General features: G+C 38.8%; 1 protein-coding gene across 1 annotated transcript in view; it reads left to right on the forward strand.

Moving 5' to 3' along the window:
* Positions 1-2,774: 2,774 nt before the first annotated feature.
* Positions 2,775-14,824, forward strand: part of LOC137132120 (gamma-aminobutyric acid receptor subunit gamma-3) — a 62,590-nt gene continuing 50,540 nt past the window's right edge. Inside the window, exons 1-2 of the mRNA XM_067514238.1 lie at positions 2,775-3,155; positions 3,380-3,525. Coding sequence (XP_067370339.1) covers positions 3,103-3,155; positions 3,380-3,525 — 199 coding nt within the window. The 5' untranslated portion in view covers positions 2,775-3,102. The remainder of the gene's footprint in view (positions 3,156-3,379; positions 3,526-14,824) is intronic.

Below are 14,824 nucleotides of genomic sequence, written 5' to 3' on the forward strand. Positions count from 1 at the left end.
TATATATATATATATATATATATATATATATATATATATATATATATATATTCTGACATTACGTGACATTCTGACATTATTATTCTGACATTACGTGAGTGACCTTTAATCTAATCAACACAACACTTGGCTCCTACAGGGCAGGTCTGTAATCTTAGGCCAATGATTCTGAGCTCATAAGGAAGAACATTAAGCAATGAAAGGTCATGGGAAAAATAAAAGTGCAAGCTCAACCTATTAGTTGTTAAGTTAATAAATGGTGCATGACAGCAAACACTATACGTCTTCCTAACACTGTGTCATTGGTCTTTTCTTTCAAGAGCACTGCCGGCACACAGAGATTTTTGAGCCTCGGTAAACACAGCAGAGTTTCAATTTGCAAACGTGCAAAAGCGTCGTCCTGTAGCCTGACCATCTCGCATAGAACACAAAATGAAAACATCTCTATAAATGCAGGTAATGCTTTGCAATACTGTGCTATTATTTGCCAGGGAATTTAATGCATTGTTGCATTCAATGCACAGTGTTTTTATGAGCTCCTCCTGTTGCTTTTCTCCCTCTCTCTACAGTAAAGCCCTGATTACATCACCCTTCACTTCCTATTGCCTGCATTTCTCTTTTGAGCCACCAGAGGATGACAGCAGTCAGCTACACACAGGATCGATGTCAGAGGATCTCACTGTGTGTTAACAACGTATGGAAGCCCGTGGCTGTGTACAGCCATTCAGCATTTCTAGATACTGCTGTGGCTTTGCCTCCTTATGAGGGAGGTTTGTGTTTTGTCAGCACAACCTGCTCTTAGTCTCACTTTGATGCTATAAAGACAGTGTTTGGTACCTTCAGAGCAAAATTGAACTATAATGCAGAGATATGGTGGTATCTGGCTGTCATCAAGGGATTGTTTATTGCGGCAGTTAATTTCTACCCTTCGAAAAGCTTCTGTCAGAGGAAGAACACAAGGGGCCACGAGAGGGAGAAATTGCTGTTGTTCTCTACAGTCTTGGTGCACAAGTGCTCCACTCAGGCTCATTGGTCCATTTGTTTAAAATAAGAGGCGAGAAGGACTGGGAGCAGTCGTATTATTTTCCTAAGAAGGCCTCCGAAGGATCCTCCACAGGAGCTGCTGAAAGTGACCGCTTCGTAATACTGACAGATGCAGCATCTGCTCGTTTGTGTTGTTGTTGTTTTTCTTTTGCCATTTTCACCAGACTCATTGCATTTCATCCCAATCTTTACTTTGCTCTGTCTTGACCATGTCTCTAAATATAATACAACTTTTATTTAAGCAGTTTGTGAAAACAGGTGCATTGTGTTCTCCGTGGCTCAGCAGAATCATTTTAAAGTCAGAAATAATAGGGATTTCATCAGGGTGATCTTGTTCGGGGCTTGCAACTTTAATTATTGTTTTAGCAAAGGCTTTATTATAAACTTTAAGTGGGGAGGTTGATAGGAAGTAATTTAGGAGGCAAGGAGCATCTAATACTAGATGCCAATATGAAAGTCAGAATCTCTCTGGTTCCCTTAACCAAAAATATTTTTGATTAGAACTTTTGTACTTTATGATACTGTTTTCGATTAATCACAGATGAACCACACTTTTATGGTTTTTGAAGCATAAATCCAATCGCCAGAAGTAAAACACCACAGTCACACGACGTCAACATCACCAACAACAACTTTCAATTTGTCACTTAATTATATACAACAACCTCTTTTGCTTTACCTCGTTCTTCTACTATGACCTGATCTACTGTAGCTGATGGCGAATGTAAACACAACAAAGATGTGAGCAGATGAGTCTGTTTGTTTCATGATATTAATATTAATGTTTAATATTCTCAACGACCTCTGCAGTGTTCGACACTTGTTAGCAACCGCATTCTTTAAAACAGCTCAAACAGCAAGTGGGGTATTTAGGGCTGAAAACTAAACCAATATTTAGGGAATCTAAAGCAGAAACTTGGACGTTGTGAGGGAGGAGGAGGGAACCACAGGTGCAAAACTGCTCATTAATTTCCATGTTTTCTGACTCTGTTCCTGCCTTCCACTGCATTTTGACCATTAAATTATTTTCATGCTGTTTGTGTGAGTTCCCCAAAAATTATGAAAAAATGATGAAACAAGTGTCAATTGCAGTCATTGTACACACCACCGCACGATTCGGGAGAAGGATGATACAAGCGCAGCATTACAAGGATCTTTGATTACAATTACAAACACTACAAAGGTGGCTTTAATGCTGTGTTAGGCTGCATGACAATTAGCAGCATTTGGCAGCTATAAAGGAGCTTTCGCAGCACTTTGATATGTAAGCGTTCAAATGAATATTCTGGCAGCCAACAAGAGATCCAAAGAGACCACATCAGCTGAGCTCAAACTGCAGGTGCATCCCCCAAATAAATACCATTAATTCATTTACACTCTCAAGTAAAGCTGAATACAGCGTTTTGAACAGAAGAAGAGAAGATGAATATTTAGCGTTGCTCTTTGAACTATGGGACCTGCAAATAATGATAACTCCAACGTCGTTTTTTACGATTTTTAGCTTAATCTTATCTACGTTGAAGTTAATGCCTTGGCTGCTGATGCTGTCCCCCGTCTGTCTTGCTTTCTTTGTCTCAAACCCACTTATAGAGGCACGTTGGATCTTTGCAACCAAAGTGTTTCGCACATAATTAGAGAGAGAGAAGGAGAAATATCATAACCATAAATCCCTCTCAGCGCTGGTGTGACTGTTCTCCTTTGAAGTACAGAGTACTCCTTAAAAAAGTGGAGTGACGCAGACTTACCCGTGGAGGAGTTTTGATGAATTAGCCTCTTTCAGTGGACGCATTCAGTGTGCGCGCACCTGCGTAACACCAGCAGTGTCCGCAATCGAGGATACAACTGGAAGCCTCACAAGTGAGAAGCTGCTCCTTGGTTTCTGGTAACCGATTCGAGACTGGAAGGATTTTACACAGCATCGGAGCGATATTTCTGTCGGATTACAAATGATGAGGTTTTCCCTGGCGGTTTCCACTGTGCAGCTGTGACCATCGTGTCCTGACACCGATACGCACCGTCCTCAGACACATCTCTACTTGTTGTCATCCGGTGAGAAGGATGACATCCAAATTATTAGCTTGTGTCTTACTTCTGACGGTCTTTTCTACATGGTAAGTGGCGCACTTTTGTTTGAAACATGTTTTGGTGATACAGTGACTTAAGCTCCTAATTACTGCAGGCATGTTTGCCTGCGGTCTCCTAAAGAAAACTTAAAGTTTGGCTTCAAGTTTATGTGACACACAGATGATGTGCACATGCAGAAAATACTGCTGTTTGAAGACTGTGTCAAAGCTCCTGCTGTTTTCCACCACCTTCTTCAATGTTGCCTTCACAGCTCTCTAACAATCGAGTACGACGAGGACTACGAGGATGTCACTGTAAACCAGATGCTGGCTCCTAAATCCCAAGAAACCGACGCCACGGAAATACTCAACAATTTACTGAAAGAATATGACAAAAATCTGCGACCGGACATCGGAGGTAATTGTCGCTCTTGATGAATTTCCTGTGATGGTGAAAGATACTGAATCTTCTGTACTAGTTACTGTGCATCCATGACATTTAGTAACAGATAGTGCTTCCATTGAATTATTAATCTCTATAAGTGAATCCATAAGCACATAACTAGTGTCACTTACTAGTCATATCATTCAAACAGTGTAAATGCTTGCATGGAATAAGACTTTGCTTAAAACATCCACGTTTCCTCTATATGAATGTATCAGAAACACAACATGAATGTACATGTTGAATGAAGAGTTTCTTTAAGCATTTCTAAAGAATTAAAATCTCATATAGCAACAGACAGAGGCATTATGATATGGTTACAATAAGGTGTCATTGCTGTGCTTTTTGTTATGGATATGATGTGCTGCAAAGCCACTATACAGCTGATTGGGTTTTCATTCCTATGAAATACTTAAATCCTTAAAACATGCACTCTTCTCTACGTGGGTATAAAAATGACCTGGATTAAAAACAAGAGCTTTGTCAATAATACATTTTCAATATGTTGTCTCCATAATTTTAGCTGATATAATTATTTGAACAAACGGTTTAGGATCTTGGATGTTTAGTATTTTTAAAACATTTTAAAACAAGAGTGGGAAACAATCACATTTGACACAAATTAATAATTTTACACAGTTAAATTGAATTTTATAAACAAATTTTTAAAAAGCTGGTCTCTCCATCAATATGAATGTACAGCCATGGTGCTTATGTTTATATTATGTTATAATAATGTACAAACAGTAAATGATTGCAAGTTTATAAAGTTGGTAAATTTAGAAGTTAATACAATTTTTAAATCTGTGTGTAAACATTGTGTAATATAGAAATATTTCTTATAAAATAACTACAGGTCATACATATACAATAACTTGCTTTGTAATAATTGTAGCTAAGAGATGCTGACTTCTCAACAATATGAATATTCTTTACGTACAAATAGTTTCTATACAGGACATACAGCTGATTTTTTTTAAAAAAAAACTCTTCTTCTGGGGTAAAATCCAGCAATTTTTATCAGTTTGTATTTTATTCAATTAAGTAGCATTTTTGGTAGCAAGTTTGAAAAGGCCCATTTGTGCGCACACGCACACACACACACACACTCACACACTCCCCACAGTGTGAGAGCAGTGGTCTAGAGCTGGTGAATGTTGCCATCAGCTCTGTAGCAGCAGCTGCTGCTGACCCTGTGAAGCAGTTATACTAACTTTCCTCACTGTCCTCCAATGTGTTTTATGCTTATGTGGTTACAATTCGATAATGACATTTTTTGTGAAGATGATGAGTACATGATTATCACCTTCCTCAGTAGCTTGCATCATTGTCAAGGTAACATGCAACATGGATGTTAGGGGTTGTTGGTACTGAGGGAGTAGTGAAGGGAGGCGTGTGTGGTAGGTTTTGGAGCTAAACAATGAACATTCCTTTATCAGAATCAAATAATCAACTTCAAGATGAGGTCCTCAGGAAATATATTGTACTAGTGAGTGAGACCAAGGTGGGATCCTTTTGACCCGTCTATGGAAAATTGAGGTTATGGTGCAAAACCTAATTTTAAGAGCTTAAAGATGTAAGAATCAAAGGCTGTGAATCACTAGAACATCCTGTTCATGGTTTTTGTTTTCAAGCAAAGAGAAAGTTCCTGTTTTTCTGCTGTTTGTTACTTACTCGCTGATTTACAGTAGCAGACATCAACTACGACTGTGGCGTAGGTGGTAGAGCGGTTGTCTCCCCCCCTCCCCAGTTGCTGGTTTGATCCCCTGATCCTCCAGTCACATGACAAAGTGTCCTTCAGCAAGACAATGAACCCCAACTTAGTTGCTCCCGGTGAGCGTTGGCCAGCTCCCCCATCTATGTGTGAGTGTGTGTGATTGTGAGTGCGAATGGGAATGAAGTGAACGAGAAGCAGTAAAAAGTGCTTTGAGTGCCAATAGGTAGAAAAGCGCTATATAAGTTCAGACCATTTATCAAGATATATCTCATCAGAATATTGTTCTAAACTGGAGGTTGAAACTTTGAATGAATGAGATATGGGAGGTACTGTTCTTCAATGAGCCATGCTTTTTGTATTTTCTCATTTCATATAAGAATCAGACAACATGCTGTTCTGATGAGCCACTAATCAGAGCAGCACAGCCACTCAGCCGTTTAACAAGGCTCCGCTACTGTTTCCACACGCTGTTATACTCTCCTAGAATTTAGAACATAACCTCTGGCTCTAGATTCCCAGAGAGCAGATCATCATACCTTACTGTGGTATGTTATATGTGGTAGTTATAATGAATACACTTGGAGTTGGGCTTGGTAAAAAAAAAAAAAAAAAAAAAAATTATTTTGTGCTTTGTTTCTTGTGAGATAACTGCAGCTTTTACCTCTGTGAAAAAAATACCAAGGTTCTATTATGTTCTGACTTCAAGCTGAAGTGCAAATTGGTCACAGACCCCAGTAACTACTGCTCAGAGTGGAGATGGAGGTCAGGTTTTCATCCACCTGAAGAACTGAAGAATAGGTCAGTGAAGTATAAGAACACACATCGGTAGGTCAGTGTAAGAGGCTGTGCTGCTGACACACAGTACTAACTGTACAGTACTAACTGAGGATGCAGGGCCTCACGCATGAATGTTACCTCAACTTTAACTTAAAACTTTATTTATTTACCTTTTACATTTGTCATCATGATTACCATGGCTGTAATACGTTTAGTGGTTAAGCAGGGCCAGCCGCTAATGAAGCGGGAGACCGACCTGCAGCAGGCAGTTTAAAGCTGGATGCTTTCTCCAAAAGATGAAGAAAAACCCTGAGCGCCTCCCAGTCGTCAACGCAACCTTTCAATAACTCCGCACTACACTAGCACATGCCTCCTTGTGACTGACTAGCTTATTGGTCGGAGGAAACCCCAACCCAGTCGATTCTTCCTCCTTCCAAAATGCACAGATATTACGTTAACCAACGTTTTTGGAAAGACCAAAAGAATATAAACGCAAGTAGAATTTAGAACATGCCGGCTAGAAATGTCCGGCTTTCCTCTTCTGCAGCAACCTCGTGTGTTCTGCTGTACACTGGTCCACAGTGCCGACTACAACGTCTGAGAGCAACGACACAAACTTGTCGTGGCCTCACATGAGAATGAATGTACTGACTGTTGCAGACTGTGCGCACTCACCTGCTGAGGTGCTGACTGTGAACATTTCTGCAGAAAGCTTATTCCAGCCCAAACTCTCATAATACTGTCCTACTAGATATATGTACTATAAACTATGCTTCAGTCGCAAGAGGTCACCTTCCCATGAGAGCTACACCATTTTTCATCATTAAGGTATTTGTTCTTTCTTAAATAGGCCCACACTTTTACTGTTTGGGTAAACTTTGTTTCTAGCATAAACCAAAGATCTAATGTACTCTACTTGCTCATCAGCAAACAGCAGGCAAAGTTAGAGACTAGTTGATGAACACTCTGGGCATTTAAAGGCTTAAAACAAGACAGAAGTCTGCCTCAGGAGCTGTTGAAGACTGAAACAGAGCTGAAAAACAGAGATTGTCTATAAATGTTGTACCTGTGCTAACATTCCTGCAGGTCTCTTCCTGCAGAAGTCATCCTATTCATGTAGTTTAACAGCTGTAAATTGCACCTGTTACTGCAAACGCAAGTAGCAGGTGTTGTTGTGATGAGCAAAAGAGGGAACAGAATACAATAAAATGATTTGTACACAGGAAGCCACTGAGGGGCAGACATTTCTGCCATGGAAACACCTTTTGATGTGGTCCTGAGAGACCTGATCAAACTGACACATTCAAGTGCCACCTTCCAATTCCAACCTTCTGTATGTTTTCTACTTAAAGATGTAACACATGTGGTGATTTTTGTACTCAGCCCGTTTTTCAGGCACTTTCTTTTAACCCCTCTTTTTGCTTGTCCTCCCTTGCCTCTTGTTACACACATACTTCAGTAGTAAGTAAAGATTTTAACAGCATCTGGCGACATGTAGACAATTTACCAGCCAAACATTTCTAGTTATAAGTCAGTTAGTAGCCATTTCACATGATAAACTCTAAATTTACTTTACTATCATTCATGTTTGGCAAATGTGATCTTTTACCTTCTGGATTATGTGTTTGCCAATTAATGAGAAAATACGTGAATGCTAATACTGTTCAACTTTCCCTAGGGCACAAGACTAACACATTAAAGGGAATACATATAGTGTAATCACAGTAATAGTAGTTTGTAAAAATCTCATCTGAAGTTTAATTTACTGACTGTTCTGGAGCTTTTAATGACAAACAGTGATACTCCTCAACAAATACAGTAGAGTGGCCCAGAACTTTAAAGCTGGGCAGCAGAAACAAGCTGTAAATACAACAGTGACATACAGCATCAGGACCATCTGCTTTTATATAATGTAAAACAATATTTAGCTCAAAAGATATTTTAAATATTGTCTTGTGCCTCATTCCTAAGCACACAATGGGAATTATATTTGAGAACACACAAATAGTTTGACCAAACAAAAATATATGCATTTATTGATGAATGTATATAAATAAATAAATGTTTATATCACCACATATGAAGTCTACTAGAGCTGACCGTGATAATCATTTCTGGACGTTTTAGTCACATAATCCACTGTATGTATGGACATAACAACTCATTATAGGTGCTTTATAGTTTTTCTTGCCCAGGTTGACTCAAAGTTTTGATCTACATGAGTTTATTTTCTGTTTAATAATGTTTTTCAATTGTTATATCATTCATTATTTTCTTATCGATTATTACATTTCCCTCTATACCTTTTTGCATAAAACATATGTTTTTCATGCTTGTGTAAGGTGGCAAACCCCGTTATACAACATGGTAAAAATTTCAGACTCTTCTGGTGTGATGTGTGTGACATGTCCAGTGGTAACTTCACAATGAATTTGTTTTACATTTGTACACTTGCACGAACAAGTATAAACATGCCAAACATGTGTGGTAATAGTATCATTCATATGTAGTTATAGGAGGACCGAAATGTTCAGTGGTAATGAACGAATTAGGTAATTCAGTAAACCAGAGAAAATTCTGAATAGAGAAGGAATTTAGCATGTTATGAATATGTTGAGTGGACCCTTGGTTGTAGGAGCAAAGTGTCAGAATAATAAACACAGTGACCTTTACACTAAGCTACTTTAGGGAATACTGGATCTTTTTCCTCCTCTCAAAAAAATAAAACACACACACACACACACACACACACACAGAAAATTATTATTCTGTAGTGTATCATGGATCTGTATTCCTCCCTGCTTGCCCGGACAAAGCAGAGTAAATTAACTTGTATGGATAACTTCAAAGAGGCCGGGATAAATGTAGTGTGGGCATTTAGCTTTTCTCTGTCCCCCTGAGCGCAAACCACTGATAAGTAAATTAAAAAGTCATTTGTTGTGGTGCTGGCCCTTTGATGACATATGGCACATTAAAGTCATTTGACCTTGTCCTCTCGAACATTAATGAATGTGACTTTTTAAAGCTTGTAGTGGGCCCACGGTTAAAAACCAAAGGGCATTTCCACCACACGACTTGAATGTAAAGTAATGCTGGGAGATTGAGACAAAATTATTTGTTTGGTTTAATATTTTTTGGAAACTCCAAAGGAGCAGGATTCTTTTATGTTTACGTCACATATATGGCTGAGTGCAGCTCAGAGGGTTCGACTGGCAGGAGACTCAGACATACACACTCCTTGTCGGCTCAGACAGATGGAGAGAAACACTAGTGCTCTGTGGGCCCCAAAAAGGTGGAAAAGTCCAAAACATCACGGCCATTTTTACATCTACAACCAGGGAGCAGATGTGACTGATATCTGTTTTAGATAAAGTACATTTTTCTCAGTTAAAGCCTAACATGATGAAGGCCGAAGTTACTGCTGACCTTTACCCTATAGAGAGGCTAATTCTAAGGGTAAATACTTTGAATGCCTGTTGCTGAGAACACCCCAACCATGGAAATCAAAATTGGGGCTTGAATGGGAAGGTAACTCCATGTCCATGATGTGTAGCTCTCCAATGTACTTGAAAAAATCTCCCTACAATTATCATCTATGTTTTTTCTCTGACAAGACACACAGAGTTCAAAGCTGACACCATCACAGTCACATACCAGGATTTCAAAGTGACATTACAAACAAAAGAATGAAAATATAATTACAGAAGGAATGAGCTGTTTCACAGCGAACGTTTTCATACAGACATTTGTTTAGACCATCACCTAGTAACTACATTGATTATAAAAGATGCTGTCAGCATCTGTCAGAGTCAGCTCAGAAGATGACAGTGATTGATTGATTTGGCTCAGGCAGTGTACTTTTTGTTGACTGTAATTAATCACAGCAGTGTGTTAGGGAAAAGAAGTTGATAGTTTTATTCCTGAAATTTTTGAGGCAAGCAGCTTGAAACAGTAGCCACTGTCCCGCACTTCGAAGCGTAATATGTTACTTTCTTTAAAATGCTCAAGAATATCAGCTTCCTGTTGTCTCTGAGCTTCTACCCTGACGGGAATCAGTGCATATTGCGAAAGAAACAAGCAACCAGCTTTTATGGAAACGAGCCCAAAATAAGCAACTTGGCTCTTAAAAATAAACACTGTAAATGCAAAGTGTGTCCAGGTCTCCGCCATGTCCAGATCAGTGTTTCTCAGTTTTTACGTGGTGTAAAAAAACCTCTGATAGAGACACATGTGGGTAATTTATTATCATTTATATCAGCTGTATCGTACGTTGTGAGGCTACGTATGATACTAAATTGATGAACTCTTTATGACATGAGAAATTCAGGGGAGGAATAAATGCTAAGACACACTGAGAAAAATAATGAGTTATGGACAAAAATGCATTTTGAAGTTCGAGCTACAGTTTCAGTAAATGTTCATATTTGATGGTGATAAGAATGGTGATAAAACATTGTTTGGTCATATATTTTCCCCCACAGTGCTACAGAGGAGCCTGTTGCACAGAATAAAACATTGCATATTTATTAAAGAGACCTCTTAAGTGAGCTGCAGTTTCTTCATACTTACTTGGTGACATATGATCGGACATGTTACAGTTAGCCGGAGGGAGGTGATCGGTTCTGCTTTTTGAATATTTTAGAGCACTTGACATTTTTGTAGTAATGAGCCAAGACAGAGATAGAAGAAGTTGAAGTCTTTATGCCATCAGTCACTATGCCCCAACTACTGTATGTAAATGCCGACCGAGAATAGACTGAGACTCCCCGACATGCAGTTACATCACTGGGAGTCCCTCATGGTTTGTGTGATAAATGTGTAGACGAAAACTTTCAGCAGTGGAGGCTGTGGGGAAAGCTACATAAATAACCAGCAGTATTTCTCACTGTATTACTGGGAATTTGACAGGTTCAGCTTTTTTGGATTCACCTTTGACCAAGTTGATACATAAAACTATCTAAATATACTGTAACGGCTAAAAATAAAAAGAGTCAATAATGGGCCTTTGAATTATTAGGTCATAGTTATTAGCTAATCAGTCAAAATCACGAGTCAAGCTAATCAATTATATTAGCTAAGTAATATTATTATTATTATTATTATTATTAAGTCCAGGAATTTAAATTAAAAGTCTGAAAATCAGGTCAGAAATGCTTGAGTTACTAATTCAAAGACAGTCAAAATTTTAAATTATTATGTCAAAATGAAAACACCATGAACTGGTCTTTCATATTTTAGTGCAGGCTTATACGCAATGAGTTGATATGATATAATTTATTGAATTTCCGGGGTATTTCAGGAGTTCAATAATTTAACATTCGTATTGTTTATTGATCTGTTTTTTTTTTCTTCTGTTATCCAAATTTACACATTAGGTTGATTGTGCTCTAACAATAGCAATGCAGGTCAATAGGAAATTGGTCCAGACAAACAAATATGATTTTCTTTAAAAAGAAAATGTTGCGTTATTGTCGCCATCTGTTTCTACAGCAGTTTCAGATTTATACATTTCGAAGGTCAGTTTAGAAAAGCTCCCTTTTAGGTGAACAAAGAAAGGTTTGTCTAATGGGGTTTAGGTTTCTTCCTGATTAGTTTCAACCAAAATATATAAACCATACTATGTGGGGGGCAGAGCAATGGTTGTGCATGCAAACAAAAATGTATGAATTTGATGAAAAGCATTTCTTATTTACAATGTACACTATGTAATTATATCATTCGAAATGTGTACATTTCACATCTTGCTGTAGTTGAAGTTGTACAGATACTTGGTTTATGTGATGCGTTTTCATGGCACATAGCTCATTGCATTTTAACTCACTTTTGTATTACAATTATTTACATATAAATCTTTCAGGACATAGATTAGTCTTATCAATATTTCCAATGGTGTTGTAACCAAGTAGCCTGGTCCTTCAACCTTGAAGGAGCAAAGATGTTTTTATTCCAGCATTGACCAGCCATCACTATTATGCACCTACTCACTGCCATAAAGCTTTGTGTGATTGCTAATGAGGAATTTTTGACAATAAAGGATGGATTAGCATCTTGAATGAGGAGCCATTCAGGTGAGGTTGTTGTGGGAAGATCCAAACCCATGGGGTGTGACAGGTCAAAGGAATTGTTCGGTTTGATTCTTCACATCAGTGGAAGTTCAAAGGACTCATTAAATATTTCTTTGTAAACAGGAACTGGAGAAGAGATTAAACAGTTTACATGGACAGAAGCTAGAAATGTGAGGTGGACAAAAGCGACTTACAGAATTCAAACTTTTGTCCAAAGTTATTCACTCTCTGTAGTAAAAAGACATCTGTAAATTGTACCGTAAAAAGCAGCTCTGGTCACGTGTTCTTGTTTGTCACTGTCAGCACGTCAAACGGAGGGACCAGTCTGTGGTTTGTCCCCGTTCTTCGCTAGCAGCTAATGTCCATTCATTTATCAAACAGGGCAAACCTGGAGAGAGATTAGCTAATGTCTCCATGGACCTGTTCATCATCCTCTGCCCACCCCAGTGACAAATCAGTCTAACCAGAGGCTATGGCTTCCCTCTCCCCCTCAACGGAAGATTTTATAAATGTCTCCACATACTCATTCGCCATCTCAGAGCAGATTAGATTGTCCCCCAAGAGTTCATTGTCTTACTCTCTTGTTTTCCAGTTATTTAAAACATCAGTTTCAGACAGTACACGTTTATTGTATTGGTATGTGATGAGGCACCACCCTGACAGTACAGTGTACAGTATTTAGTAGTTGACCACTCTGAATATTTCACTGAGGGCTGCAGTGATACGTACTGTAGCCCACACAATACTGTTAATTAATTTTTTTACTTCATGTTATCTGTTTCCCTAAACGTAATGAGCTGTCCACATATACTGAATGACTACCAAACAGCTACTAAGTGGGATTGTAGGCAGTTGCAGAATAATAGCCTCCAACACAATTAGCACAGCATAATGAAGGAAGTAATGTAATGCAGTGTCAGTGCCAGAGGTGCAAATCTTCAAAGACACATAATTAACAACTGAAATACCTACTGTCTTAAGTCTTTTACAGCCCACACCTAGGGGTCTATTTTCATCCTGGAACAAAGACTGACACACGCACAATGTCACCACAAAATGCTTTGTCTCTGCCGTTGGTATTTCATGGTGAAGCACAACAACATCCAGTGTCGGTTTGGTGAACAATGGCTCTTTGACAGTGCATCAACAATTGACTCTTCGCTCCCTTATAATTGAAGGGTAACTACGACCTGCATTTTTTGTGCGGTACGCATGGTGGTACTGTGTGTGACGTCCATACAGTGGGTTGTTTTCAAACAGTGATATAATGACCCCACAAACCAGAAACAGCTTGTGACATTAAATTAAATTTGTTCATACATCAGACTTCTTCATTGTGTTCCTTCGTGCCTACGAAGACCATATAGACTGTGTTCTTTAATGGGTGTAGTCCCCAAATTACAGGTAGGACACAGTTTGTGTCATCATTCTGAAGGCGCTGTCACAGTAGAGGGGCCACCTACTTTTGTGGGCATCACTGTACTTAAACCAGCAGATCTTGTTTAGTCTTGGCAGGTACTAGTTTTCCATATATTGTATCTGTCTTTTGTGATTTATTTCATCCATGTAGAGTGAATTCTCTTCCCTCTTTTCCACCAAATTTAAACAACTTTCTAGCCAAACAAAAGATATACAGGTAACCGAGTTCATATACCTCAAAAAATGTCGCCCACATACTTTAGCGCTGAATGTGGCATGAAGCAACTTCAGGTTCTTTATAGCTTTCCACCATTCACTTCACATTTCTGACTGTGTAAATTAATTAAAGTGCAAAGATTCTCAGCGTACTGCAGGGACCTTTGTGTTCTAAGCTGCTTGACAGAAAGCGACAGATAACAACTCTCACCTTTTGACAACTCCATCAACAGTGTCCGGACACCGTGATGCCGGCCAACAAACCCCCCATGTATTACGACACAAAACTAAAAGCGTGTGAACGCACCTAAAAACACTGATCCTAACACAAATCATGCACATTAAACACTTTAAACACACAGAACTATTCACAGGGCTTTTACCCGTAATTCCCAGGGGCTCACTGTGCCAGCCCCCACACTGACCCACCAGCCGGGGCCGTTACAGTATATTTAGATAGTTTTATGTATCAACTTGGTCAAAGGTGAATCCAAAAAAGCTGAACCTGTCAAATTCCCAGTAATACAGTGAGAAATACTGCTGGTTATTTATGTTGCTGCCCAGGTTACTGTAGACCTTACAAGAATTATTGTGAATAAAAAAAAACACACACTTTCAACACTTTCAACCTACAAGATGAATTTACATAGACATACAAATAACACCCTCACATAACTACTTCCTAATTAATGTCAACCTTGAAAATGCTCCTGAACTTAAACATTGTTTTCCTATTTGCAGAAAACCGCTCTTGACTTTGCTCCCTATGCATCATTTTCATTCTCTGCCAGTGTGTTTGATGCAGCCTTTATACAAATTTATCAGAGAAGGTAATAAACACCACAGACACCGATTTATATTCCACTTCAACTGACTTTGGTCTTTGCACACTGCACTGTGCTCGTATGAATGAATCTACCGTGTGCTTTCATATAGGCTGTCACTGAATATGAGTGTCATGACCACATGCTGATATCCTGCTGATTGTTTGTCTGTGCATATGAACTTGTGGATCCATGTAGATGCTGATGTAAGGAGATAAGAGCTTAGGACCAGAGAGCCCATGCATCTAGATAAA

The sequence above is a fragment of the Channa argus genome, chromosome 8 (genome assembly GCF_033026475.1).
Source record: "Channa argus isolate prfri chromosome 8, Channa argus male v1.0, whole genome shotgun sequence".
Lineage (NCBI taxonomy): Eukaryota > Metazoa > Chordata > Actinopteri > Anabantiformes > Channidae > Channa > Channa argus.